This window comes from Drosophila nasuta, chromosome 3, assembly GCF_023558535.2.
Source record: "Drosophila nasuta strain 15112-1781.00 chromosome 3, ASM2355853v1, whole genome shotgun sequence".
NCBI classification, from domain to species: Eukaryota; Metazoa; Arthropoda; class Insecta; order Diptera; family Drosophilidae; genus Drosophila; species Drosophila nasuta.
This window is the reverse complement of record NC_083457.1, coordinates 318996-331469: the sequence shown is the minus strand read 5'-3', so window position 1 is coordinate 331469 and position 12474 is coordinate 318996. Positions and strand designations below refer to the sequence as shown.

The 12474-nt window shown below is 42.7% G+C and overlaps 3 protein-coding genes across 5 annotated transcripts; 2 read left to right on the top strand and 1 right to left on the bottom strand.

Annotated features, from left to right (window-relative positions):
* The first annotated feature begins 1299 nt into the window (after positions 1-1299).
* LOC132790126 (protein stum) lies at positions 1300-9647 on the top strand. Of its 3 annotated transcripts, none has more exons than XM_060798566.1 (8): positions 1300-1661; positions 1723-4238; positions 4603-5173; positions 7429-8076; positions 8144-8249; positions 8316-8442; positions 8698-8892; positions 8961-9647. In XM_060798566.1, the coding sequence occupies exons 1-8, from the start codon at positions 1384-1386 to the stop codon at positions 9077-9079; spliced, it is 4560 nt and encodes a 1519-aa protein (XP_060654549.1). In that variant the 5' UTR covers positions 1300-1383; the 3' UTR covers positions 9080-9647. The 3 variants fall into 3 exon arrangements, with proteins under 3 accessions (XP_060654549.1, XP_060654548.1, XP_060654550.1); XM_060798565.1 differs by having other exon boundaries at positions 7426-8076; XM_060798567.1 differs by lacking the exons at positions 1300-1661; positions 1723-4238; positions 4603-5173 and adding an exon at positions 6372-6607.
* Positions 9648-9750: 103 nt separating this feature from the next.
* LOC132790131 (eukaryotic translation initiation factor 3 subunit K) lies at positions 9751-10687 on the top strand. Its single transcript, XM_060798573.1, has 2 exons — positions 9751-9924; positions 10002-10687. Exons 1-2 carry the CDS (start codon positions 9854-9856, stop codon positions 10597-10599), a joined length of 669 nt encoding a protein of 222 aa, XP_060654556.1. The 5' UTR covers positions 9751-9853; the 3' UTR covers positions 10600-10687.
* A 7-nt stretch (positions 10688-10694) lies between these two features.
* LOC132790127 (TATA-box-binding protein) lies at positions 10695-12058 on the bottom strand. Its single transcript, XM_060798568.1, has 2 exons — positions 11164-12058; positions 10695-11110 (listed from the first exon to the last, which is right to left on the bottom strand). Exons 1-2 carry the CDS (start codon positions 11920-11922, stop codon positions 10832-10834), a joined length of 1038 nt encoding a protein of 345 aa, XP_060654551.1. The 5' UTR covers positions 11923-12058; the 3' UTR covers positions 10695-10831.
* Positions 12059-12474: the final 416 nt, after the last annotated feature.

Here is a 12474-nt window from a genome sequence, read left to right as displayed (position 1 = left end):
AAGTATTTCACGTCCTTTCACACTTTGCTTACGTACTGTCGAAGGACTCTATTTCGTTTGTAAAGTATTTAAAAACAATTTAAATTTTTTTAATAGTTTATTATGGTTTCTATTCTTTTTGTAGATAAAACTATGGCATATTTTCGAAACTAACATTGAAAGCGATAGAAACGTGTGCTTCCCCCTCAAGACGTTAAAAAAGATTCGCTTGCCTCAGGAGCAGAGACTGAGAAAGAGAGCAGCACAAATGAAAAATCATGCAGCAGACATTGTCATATTCATCATCGCCTTCACCAACACTCATCTCGACGATAACCCATCCTGTAAGGTCCACACCAAGCCGGCCTCATTCTACGGATACCTCTACGACAACGACCAAGCCAGCAATCATATCGGTCGACTATAGCTACGATCCCAAAAGCATAATGTCACCATCTGCCCAGCACAGCAACGCCAACTATGGCCGCAATCGGGAAAACTCTGAAGGAATATCCCCCGAAGTTCTCTACATGGAGAGGGAGAAGTCGAGCACCAGTAATCAGCCCTACAGCAGTCTGTTTGGTGATCCAGTGCCCCCACCGCAGCCAGAGGATTACTTTGGCACCGCAGCCTTTGAAACAATACGAGCTGGTTCCGTGGACATGCCCAGCTCAGAGGAGGATACACTTATTGCAGCAGTTGCGCTCAATACACTTATCGGGAGCGATGGTCGACGTCGGCTTTTCTCCAATGTCCCCTACACCAACATCAGCAACAGTCGAGTTCCAACTTTATCGCACTTAGAAACGCCGACGCCGACTCTGACTCCAACTCCTACACAGAGTATACTGCCGCTGCCTCGCCTGCAACCGCCTGATATTCAAATCCTGCCCAACTCCAGTGGTGGCTCCAGTTCGGAGCACCTGGATTCACCCAACTTTATGCTGCTTACGCCACAGGACATTGTCAATAAGCCCGATGTGTTTGAACTGGAGTACGAGCAGTTGGAGTCAACTATGGGCTCAACATACACTACAAGGGAACAGGAGCCTCCGAGTCACCTTAGGTGAGTGAAGTGAGATGAACAGAAAGAGTACTAAATCTTTGATTCTTGCAGACCCATTTCCGGCTCGTATTCGAGCACTGGCCTAGATTGGTATCGCCGGGAGCCTTCACAGTTCGCAGAATTCAGTCGCATTCCCAAGTTGCGGCCTAGCTCCAAAATGATAATGTCCATGAAGCATGAAGAGATGCCACTTTCGCCGCTTGCCACCATGCTGCAAGACTCGAATGGTTCGAGTAGCGGTGGCGAGGAACCTTTGGTTCCTCCTCATGCAGTGGAGCTCCCAATGCCCTTAAAATCACCGGTGCCAAACAGGAGTTATACGATTCCGACTCCCCGTAATGGACATGGATATCATACTTTCACCAAAGCAATATCTGCAGCAGCAGCAAAGGGAGATTATGCGTGATGCCAGCGAAAGACAGCGACGAGAGAGCTACAACACATCATATGGACCCGATACGCCTCAATCTCCGAGCCTAATTCACAGTCAATTCGCCGAGTCCGGCAATAACATGAATATGATGCAAGACGACCAAGGCTCGCGAGTGCAGTCTATTGCTGGAGAGATGTCACCGGTTGTGTTCAAGGACTCTGTCGCCACTGGCGGTGATTATCGGTAGGGTAGAATGCATAACTTCAAGAATTGTTCACTATAGGATTTTTTTTCCTTTTAACAGAGTGGGAGAAACTCGTCTGCACAAGAAGTCCTCCTTTACCATACTCTCAGTAAGATCTCCCAAGTCCTCGCTAACCCACAGTCCTAGTACGACGCCGGTTGCACAGCGGCGGCTTCGAACTCCCGCTGGCAGGCACGCGTCAATACAGTCCACCACTACCTCGTCCACTGCAGTGCCACCGCCCGTTCGGGCGAGACGCAAGTCTCTGACTGGATCCCGCCTACCGCAGTTGCCTCCGCTTAGTAACCAGCAGGCAGCCGATGATTCGCCACGTCCCTCGGTGCAGTTCAACATGAGCGGACGTTATAGTCCCAGCAAGCTGGCCATGCCCACGAAAGGCATACTGCAACAACGGGATTCGTTGACCTCCTCGGTAGATACGTATACGCCGCGAGTGCAGCGTCGTGGATCTATCAACAACAAAGAGTCCTCTCAGGGCCTCTCTGAGCTGTTTGGTCAGCGCATTAAGAGTATGGAAACGTTGCCGTTGATAACAGATCCTTATCGCAGTGGTATTCCACGATTTCATCGTTCGGCCATGGAATTGGACAAGGAGACAGCAATCATACCACCGGGCTCACTGCCGCGCCCACTAAAGCCAAATCCAAATCCCACTCGCAAGCAACGTGGTCTGCTTGGCGTTGTTAATAGGCAAGACGACTATACCCGTAATCCTCCGCGTTCAAACTGGTTAAGCCTGGACGATTTGATAGTCGGTACACGTTTGCCAAAGTCCAGTATGGAGCCAATTCGCATGCAGGCACGACGACGCTCAAGTTCCACATCACCGGAACGTCGTAGCTCCACGCAAACGGCATCGGATCGACGCAGTTCCAATTTGAGTAGCATAACCACCTCCGACTTTAGCTTCCGCCGACCTTCTCTCTCAACACTGCCATCCACCATACAACGTCGCAAATCGATTTATCTACCGGGTGCTAAGATGACAGCAAGTCCGCGACGCCAAATCATAACCAACAGGGATCTAAAGCAGCATAACAAGCGCACTAAGATTGCCAAGCCGAGTACGCTTTCTCCAATTATTGGTACACCCAACAAGGACATACCGCAGAGTCCATTGCATGGGGATGCGTATGAAGCAGCGCACATGGACACGGCATCCGAGTTGTCCGCACGTCGAGATTCTATATCCCGCATTCCCGTGCGCAGTCGCCGGAACTCTGTATCCAATTCGCGTTCTAATTCACCACTAAAGGACTTTAGCAGCTCTCATATTTTGTCGGGTCGCAATTCACAAGCGAGTAATAGTCGTTCACCGTCTCAGGCAACGAATCGCAGTGGTCTTGATACCCATGGCCTAGGGATTACGGATATCCGATTGACACCTACTCGATTCAATGCAAGTCGTCCCACATCGCGAGGGCCTCCCTCAAGACCAGAGTCCCGTATGGCGGATACCAATGATATGTCCATCAATTCTCGCGCCAATTCTCGGAGCAATTCCCGGGCAAATTCACGTGCTAATTCCCAAGCTAATTCTCGAGCCAACTCTCGGCTCAGTGTACGTTCCTCGTTGCGATCCACAAGCCTTTCGCCAGCAACCATGTCGCGTAATAGTCGTAAATCTGACACCACGCCCAATCGCAGAAAATCCATTTCAATAAGTCCCAAAAGTGGAATGCTTGGACGTCGAATGTCGCTGAGTCCGGCAGGAAAGCAAGGAAAACCAATTTCCAAGAAGGATCATAAGGAGACAATTTTCGCAAGTCAACGTCGGAACTCTCGCTCCCGTATACCGACAAGTATTAATCAAAACGGAAGAAAATCCGCTTCGCCTTCTAAAAAAGCAGAGGAACGAGGAAAGACCGAGAAGTCAAAGTCCCCTAGGTCCCCAAAAGGTAAAAAGATAACGACAACATCTACGAAATCAAGCCCAAGGGAAAAGTCAACAAAATCTGAAAGTGCCAAAAAGAAGACGTCCTTAATTAGCAAGCCAGAGACAAGTGTAAAACGAACTGTGTCAAAAACGTTACCGGCGATGCCAGCAAAGAAGCCACAAACATCGAGTCAACCGAAGACACCTATTTCCCAGAAACAGAAGACAGAAAGTAAACAGGCGAAAAATGGTGAAAAATCCACTAAATCCATAATTAAAACCAACGGGGCAAATGGTTCTAGTGGATTACCCAAACCCCTGGCAAGAACTGGTTCCCAGATGAATACTAAAAAGGCAACAACTGAAAGTCCTGAAAAGAAAGTGAAGCAAAAGGAATCACCGAAAAAGGCAGAGCATGCCAAGGACTCTGCGGCAGACAGTTCCCAACCGTTAGCTGTCCATGTCGGTAACGCAGTACTGCAAGCGGCAGAAGCATTGCCAGCTGTTCGCAACGAGGTCAACGCATCTACCACTGGAGGCATCAAGCGTCAAGGCTCGAACATGTCAACATTGGTGCGAATGAGTTCCCGACTCAGCTTGGTTAGCAATAAGAAGCGTGTGGATTCCGCACAGAATCGTAAGGTGGCAACGGTTCCAGAGCAGACGCAAGAGACTGAGGGTAAGTGCTTTAAGTGGTTACAAGAACAAGGGTTTTGTAACTTAGTACCAATCGGAAATATATGAATGTAGTTGGCAGAAAGTAGCACTGAAATCCCATAAAACAAAAACATAAGTTAACAAACCTAAATACAACAGACTTGGGAACAATATTAGTCTTAGAGATTTTCCCGTCGCTCCTTTGCTTCTCAAATTAAGCAATAGTGAGAATAGTTTTAAGGTTAGGCAATAAAATTTTGGTACACATTTCACTTTCCAATGATTTAATTGAAAACATGGAAGTTTTTTATTTTATAAAAGGCCAAAGCCGAGCACTGTCGCCTATAACTTTCTTACCTATCTACTATTCAAACTTTCACCTGCAGTGCCAAAAGGTCATGCTGCGCAACTTGCTACTACTGGCCAATTGACCTCCGGTGATGGTGGCTCAGGGCAGACTGCAACAAGTTCTAGTAACTCACAGAAGACCTTAAAGAGTGAGACTCACAAAACGATTAACGAAAATTTAACCGACCCCAAAAGCCAAGAAACCGAAGCCGGACTCGCCCCCGAAATTGGCAATTCACCTAGTCCCAATGGTCTGACAGCGACAGCCAAGCCGCATGACTCCATATCGCGTCTCGATACAGCAGACGGAAGTCATGCCCAAAATAGTTCGGCGGAGATGCATAAGTCCCCCTTGCCCCCCACACAGCCCATCGAAGCATCGATATCGGTGTTGAATGCCACTGAGACCGATTCGGCAACTACTTTAGTTGGTGGTCAACCTGTAACCGTGAAACCAGAGATAGACTCTGAAAGACCCAATGTTCAAGCGGATTTGACTGATGACTTCAAGCGTGCAACTCCGCCACCCGGCGAGGATTTTCAAGTGGATGACAAGCGACTATCTCCTGATGGTCAAGGTTCAACAGCAGGCAGTGGTGGCATTGTAAAGTGAGTAAACAAATATTTGTTCAAACTATCCAATATTAGCATATTAGGAAATTTTTAAATAATGATCATGTTAGTTTTGATTTTTATAATGAATAATCAAAAGACATCTTATTTATATAAATTTCATGTTTTTGTGAAATTTATTTTTGAATGTAATTTTTATCACGCAATTTTATTTTATTTTATATTATACTAAAGCTTTTTATAGTTTTTGGGAATTAATAATATATTTATTAATAATTTTTAATTGAAACAGCATTTTTCAATTATGTATGTTCTTCTCTAATAGAAAAAAATTTGCTTACAAATGGGCTTTCCAAAGGGAATTCCCAAATATTATATTAGCAATCACAACCAGCTCTTGACCTTTAATTAACTATTGTGCAACATAAAGACTCATTGTTGGGTCTTTTTCCCATTTGTTACCCTCAAAATATTTAATGATGTAAATTCTATGATTGTTTCGTTCAGGGCAAACACTTAGCCTCGCTAAAAATTGTCATTTGAAAAAGTTTCTAGGACTCATCCGTAATTCTAAATTGGAATTTAATCGGATACTCTTTCTACACTTTGTACGAACTTTTTTCCAAGTCCTTATAGTCTCCGAATAAAAACAATTGCCAGCCTTACACGTAGTACACCCCTTGGCCAGTAAATTTACATACCCGGAAAGGCCCCAACAACACTAAGTACAACTCCACCAACTTGATACGTACAACTTTAGACCGACATATAAAAAGTACATATATATATAAAGTATATACGTATATACATATATAAGAGTGTGTATATATTTAAATGTGCTGCCTTGTGGGCTGCCAAGCCACTCATAAATGCGTCAATAAATTTACGACCCACCTGGTGGCGGGGAGGTAGTATGGATAGGTTTATGGGGCATGAGGCCTGGGGTGAGACCATACGAAACGCCTTTAAGGATATCCGTTCGCTGGCTTGTCGTCCTCAACGTTGTCGTGAGCGTACGGCCGGCGTCCTTCAATGAAATCACATGCATACCATATACGAAGTGAAGAAAATGGGTGACCGACCAACCAACTAACCAACCATCCAACCAACCAGACGAGGTGTTCACACACACAAGCACACACACAGGCGCAGACGTGAAGAACCTAGCACTATTTTTGTGGCATGTCCAAAGTTTCATACCGCAATAACAAATCAGTTTCTGCCGGACAATCGCGCCAAGCGCAGCACAACAAAAATCACTCTTAAATAAAATAAAAAGAAGAAAAATTAAAAGTTACACACTTTAAATAATTATATTAATTAATTAATGACATAGTTCGATTCTAAAGTTTTAAAGAGAAATTAGTTTTGATTTAGTAAAATGTTGACGAAAAAGAAAAAAAACTCGGTCATCTTTAGCATTGATCTGCCGCAGAATTCGTTGATTGATGCTGACAAATATCTATTTAGGTAATCACCTTAAACTGCATTATAATCTCTGCATCTTAATCAGCAATTGCGCATTGCTTAAGCATGTTTTGCTGGTTGGTGATTCGGGCCCAATAATAAATATGGCGACCTTTAAAGTAAGTTTGGTCGTTGGCTTGTTGGCAGTACTTAACCAGAAGTCAAGCCATCGCACATTTATTAGCGTGTTGAGTTTTCCTTTTGGCACGTGCTCGACTGGAAAATTGTGTAAGTGAGAGAAGAAAATAAGCGGAGAGAGGTCGGCAATTTGTGTGTACGTTTAATCAACATACTTAGCTATGAAGTTTTGCCTAACGCAATACTAACTGGCCGACCTTGAACTTAAAGTGGGATTAATAACCCTAAAAATGCGTTGCAATAAATATTCAACCCACTTCGGACTCGGACCCACGATTCAGCTCAAGCCTATACTTTGTCGTATGTTATGGATACACCATATTGTAGTTTGTGCTCTCGTGCACTTCATCTTTATCGTATCAAATGCGATAGTCATTAAAAATGCTAATAGCCGTAATAGCAATGCACCGTAGCAGAACACGAAATCGATTTGCATAATAAAAGTCGTACACTCAGGACTTTCTTGCGACAGACGAAAATACGAACGGACAGGCGGACGGACAAGAAAGTCGTATATGCCCTATGCAAATGTTATCCATGAAATCGCAAGGTCTACGGTAATTACTAGTCGTGTTATTATTTCCCCCACTGAAATATGCATATCAATACTAGTTACTAGCTGCATTTACATATCCGATAGATACTTTGCACAGTAATTCTTGTAACCTTTATCAATTGTCTAGCAGAAGCAGCAGCCAGGAATTCCTCAAGGATGATGTAAAGAAAGGCGGCATCTGTCGTTGCTGTACCACACTTTGTATGCGTTTCCGTCGATCGCATTGCATGCGTTGTTGTGGACGACGACAGGATCGTTTAAATGGCTCAGTTGAGGAGCAACCAGTTCTCTCGAGTGCTCGCAGCAGTGCCACGACAACTCACATGGAGATAGTGGACGAAACCAAGTCCAACAAAAAGAAATCTCGTTGTTGGCCCATGTCCAATTGCTGCAAGAGTTGTCGCAAAAAGTCAACAGCTGGTGAAATAGTTGAAAAAGAGACCAAAGCCAGCACTATGAGTGCGGAGCCAATGCATCAATCGGGTGCAATGCAACGACCACAGCAGCAGGGCAAGTGTGGGCTCTGCCTGCGAAAGATTTTCTGTTGCCGATCCGTGAATAAAGTCGATCCCGTGACTGGCGATGAAACCGAGCTAAGGAAATGTTGCTTCTGCATACCGTGTCGACGTAAGCGGGGAGTGGGTAACCGGACAGAGCCCAAGGTTGCATGGCGAGATCGTGATCCAGAGCTTGGAATCACGGCATCAGATGCAGCAATTGTTGAAGGATCTTCGATGGCACCGTCCACAGCGGGACCCACAGAAGACACGACCAAAATGTAAGAGATTATTTAATAAATTATATTAACTAATTTATTAAAATTCACTTCAATTATATGATTTTAGGAGTTGCTGCCGACGTTTCTGGCTCGCGCTCCTCTGTTGCCGCAAGAAACCACGACGTGGCTCCGATGCCAGGCGACAGAGTATCAAGGCACCACCACCCAGTGAGGTAAGTAAAGCCGCCTCTACTTGATGCAATAATTTATTACATGAAATAACTTGCATACTCTTTTAGGACACACGTCGCAAGTTGCATAATGATCTGGTGGAGTACACGTCAAAAATGAAGGGGGCAATTCCTGTGCTGCCGCTGTACTTGGCCTGGTTTTGCGCCTTTTGTAATGTTATCTTTCCTGGTCTAGGTGGGTTATTTAATTATTATCTTATTATTATTATGCATTTTACATATAGCCATACAAATCAAGATAACAGCAAAGACAAAGTTGATATACGAATGTCTGTATGTTCATATACTTATCCTACCTATGTAAGTAAGTAACGAACACTGTTAGCAACATTTTCAAATTATTATTGAGGATCAAGCGACATTTTTTGGCTATAACTTTTTAGTTAATTGGTATACCTTAACAATTTAATATTATTATTAATATTTTTAGGCACTCTACTATCTGGACTCTTCTGCTTGTGTGTCGGCATTCCGAGATTCTCTCAATACGACAGCGCGCGTGCTCGGATTGGATCTTTTATCATTAACATCATTGTAGCGGTATCACAATTCTTTTGTGTACTCTTCTGCTTTGTAGGTTGGGGTTGGTCTATTTGGTGGGGCGCTATAATGCTTAGATGTGCAAGTAAGTTCAGTTTATTTTTTAACCATTAAAATGTAAATACTCTTAACATACTCTTAATATATTTTTAGAAAAACTGAGTAAAATCAAAAAGGTCGAACGACTTGAACTTGAAGAGGAACAGCGCCAAGCCGAATTAGCTGCTGCGCAAGACGCACATCGTGGGGAAACTGAGGCCGCCAAAACCTAGTGACCTAACGAAAAAACTATTAATATGTTGTCTGAGCAAATATTATCATTCTCGTTAAAACACTTCCAAAATTTCTTCCGGACAAACTATGAAAGGACAGAGTAACCTATCTGAAGAATTAAAATCGTCAAACTTCCAACTTTCTAAAAAGTGGCGAAAAAAATTGAGATTCCAAAAACAAAATTCACTTCCACGTGTACATACATATGTATTATAAGTATTTATACAAACTTTTACAAATAAGTGACCTTACCATACATAGTCCTTTAATAGTCATATCATGAGCGTAATAGGAAAATAAATATTATTTTATTTACTAATACAGAAATGTTAAATGTTGTACTCACATTATCATGTTTTACGACAATATTTTTTGGTTAATCAAATAAATATTATTCCAATCAAGAAAATGTGGTAAAAATGTGTGTGTGTTCCTTCGCTTAAATTCAAACTGACGATTTAAATATGATAACGGCATTTATTTTAGAACTATGGGATCTAAACGTTTTCATGTGATTGCCTTTGTTACATTCACATGAAACTATATACGACAGGGATACATGAAATAAATTATCGAGTGACGAAAATCGATTTGTAGCAAAATTTAAAACAGTATATTGTGATATTCCGCGTGGTATATTCTGCGTCATGAAATCGTATTTTGTGTATTCGTCTTACGGTCACGCTGCTTGCAACGCCACGCGAATAATATTTCTTTTATTTTTTTTGCAAATAAATTAAAAATTATAATATTTCGAAGGTAAATTGTTAATCATGGCGCATTTAGTGAAAATGGAAAATGGACAGAGCCAAACCATACAGGAAATGTTGGGCTGCATCGAGCGGTAAGTACCAAAAAAATTACGGGCATTAATCAGCCGAAAACAAATACACACAAACATAACCTCGTTTCTTCGCATAGCTACAATCCGGATCATTTAAAAATATTGGAATCGTATGTGCAGGATCAGGCAAAGAACAATACATACGATCTGGAGGCTAACTTGGCAGTACTTAAGCTCTATCAGTTCAATCCGCACATGCTTAACTTTGACATTACCTACACGATTTTATTGAAATGCCTCACGAACTTGCCGCACACAGATTTTGTGATGGCCAAGTGTTTGTTGTTGCCGCAGCAGATGAAGGATGAGAATATACAAACAATCATCGATTTGGCTGACATCTTGGAGCGTGCTGATTTCACGCTATTCTGGCAACGCGCCGAAGTCAACCGCACCATGTTCCGTCACATAACTGGATTCCATGACTCGATACGCAAGTTTGTGTCGCATGTTGTTGGTACCACTTTCCAGACCATCAAGAAGGATTTGCTGAAGGAACTTTTAGGCGGCATCGAGGATTCTACCCTTGAGAACTGGATTAAGCGCAACGGATGGAAGCATCAGGGTCAAGATTTGGTTGTTGTCGCAACACAAGACGATAAGATTAAGACCAAGAACATTACGGAAAAGATTGAGTTCGACAATGTGGGTGCTCTGATGGCCCAATGTATCTAAGCTAAATAAGTTGTATCAAAATTTCTTACTCATAAGGGAATGCCAATAAAACAGCCGAGGCAAACAAACATACATTTATACAACTAAATATATTTTTATTTGGTGGAACTGATTCGAGATGTTCCAATGCAAAACACACATACGCAACCTAATACGATTTATAATTAGTCAATTAGTCCATAAACTAGTTTCTTACGCTACTATGTACTAAACTCGATTTGAAGGCGTGCATTTATGACTGCTTCTTGAACTTCTTCAATATAGGAAATATCTTATCGAAAGCATCGTAGATCTCCTGCCGCACCTTGGCGCCCGTCAACACCACTTTGCCCGACACAAAGATGAGCAGCACAATACGTGGTCGCACCATACGATAGATAAGTCCAGGAAACAGTTCCGGCTCGTAGCTGCTGAAGTTACAATGCGTGAGTACGAGGCCCTCTAGACGAATGGGGAACTTGACATCGCAGGATCCGACCATATTTTGTATCTTAAAGTCTAAAAACTTTGCCTGTAAATGTTAAGAATTAGACAAATTCGAGAATTGCGAATTCATTTGCATACCGGGAATCCCAATTTTTGTATGATACGTGCATACTTTCGAGCTGCCAGTCTCGAATCATCTTCACTTTTTGCACCAGTGCAGACCATTTTTCCAGAGCTGAAGATCAATGCTGTTGTGCGCGGTTCACGAATACGCATAATCACAGCCGCAAATCGCTTTGGATTATATTCGGCATTACGTGCGTGGAGTGCAATTTTCTTTAAATCTAATTTACAACATAAATTCACGGTAGATACAATGTTCTGCAGCTGTGGTACAATGCCCGGATCCGCTGATCCTGGTGTTGCAGGCGTCATTGGCGTCGACGGTCCCATGGTCTGGTGTATGTTGCTCAATGAGGAATCGGGTACGCTTCCCAAACCTCCTGCACCTCGTTCAGTCATCGGCATCATGTGCGACATCATGCTCTGCGGTGTCTGCGGCTGCATCAGAGATTGCGGTGTGCTGCCGCCAGCATTAACTTGATTCTGCTGTTGATACGACGCTGATGGCTGATAACTCTGCATTTGCTTGTGCGGCAATGGCAACGATGGCTCGTGACCAAAGAGGCCACTCCCTCCACTGCCATCTGGACCACCTGTCACATTGTTGGAATCAGATTGTTGTACGACTGCGCTCGGTGGTTCTGGTGCTGCTGGATGATAAACTTGATGTGGTAAGGCTTCTATCTGTTGATCGGGGTCGAGGCTGTGATGAATCGGCGTGGGTGCATGCCCAATGCTGGGTATGGAAAAGCTGGGACTCAGCATGTCATCCATCGCAACAGTTTGTTATTTTTCCTCACTACTGAAAATATGTTTTTGCGCTAAATTGTCGGTGAAAATTATAATTCACGCAAAACGCAAATGACAGCCGCGTCGTTCGTCAGGGTTGTAGGAATATGATTTTGGTAGTCCAACTCAGGTGATGAGAATGAATCATTTTGCTATTGCAGCCCTAGCTAGTTCCGAAGGTAATTCTAGTATTTTATTAATATATTTTAAAAACAAGTTCACAATATATTATTTGATTACATATTTTAAAAAAAAAGTATAGTAATTTGATATATATTCGTATTTACTACATTTTTACCTATTATCAAATGTAATGGTCAGAACCTGTAAATGTAAAAACACATCAATGAATAAATAATTTGGTAGATAAACAAATATTTCCATTTCCAAATAATATACTGAAGACTTATTTTACATATTGTCGATTGCATGCAAAATTAATTTATTAAAGACTGATAACAATATACCAAAAATTACATTCCGATATTTTAACGACACTGACAGCTAGATTTCGTGTCGATTATTTGAATATTCTAT

Coding starts and splice junctions, on each gene's coding strand:
- LOC132790127 (XM_060798568.1), bottom strand. CDS start 11,922: ATGGATGACATGCTGAGTCCCAGCTTTTCCATACCCAGCATTGGGCAT. Junction 11,111..11,163: donor TACAAAAATTGGGATTCCCG/GTATGCAAATGA, acceptor TAACATTTACAG/GCAAAGTTTTTAGACTTTAA.
- LOC132790131 (XM_060798573.1), top strand. CDS start 9,854: ATGGCGCATTTAGTGAAAATGGAAAATGGACAGAGCCAAACCATACAG. Junction 9,925..10,001: donor ATGTTGGGCTGCATCGAGCG/GTAAGTACCAAA, acceptor TTCTTCGCATAG/CTACAATCCGGATCATTTAA.
- LOC132790126 (XM_060798565.1), top strand. CDS start 1,384: ATGGACATGGATATCATACTTTCACCAAAGCAATATCTGCAGCAGCAG. Junction 4,239..4,602: donor GCAGACGCAAGAGACTGAGG/GTAAGTGCTTTA, acceptor TTTCACCTGCAG/TGCCAAAAGGTCATGCTGCG. Junction 5,174..7,425: donor GGCAGTGGTGGCATTGTAAA/GTGAGTAAACAA, acceptor TCAATTGTCTAG/CAGAAGCAGCAGCCAGGAAT.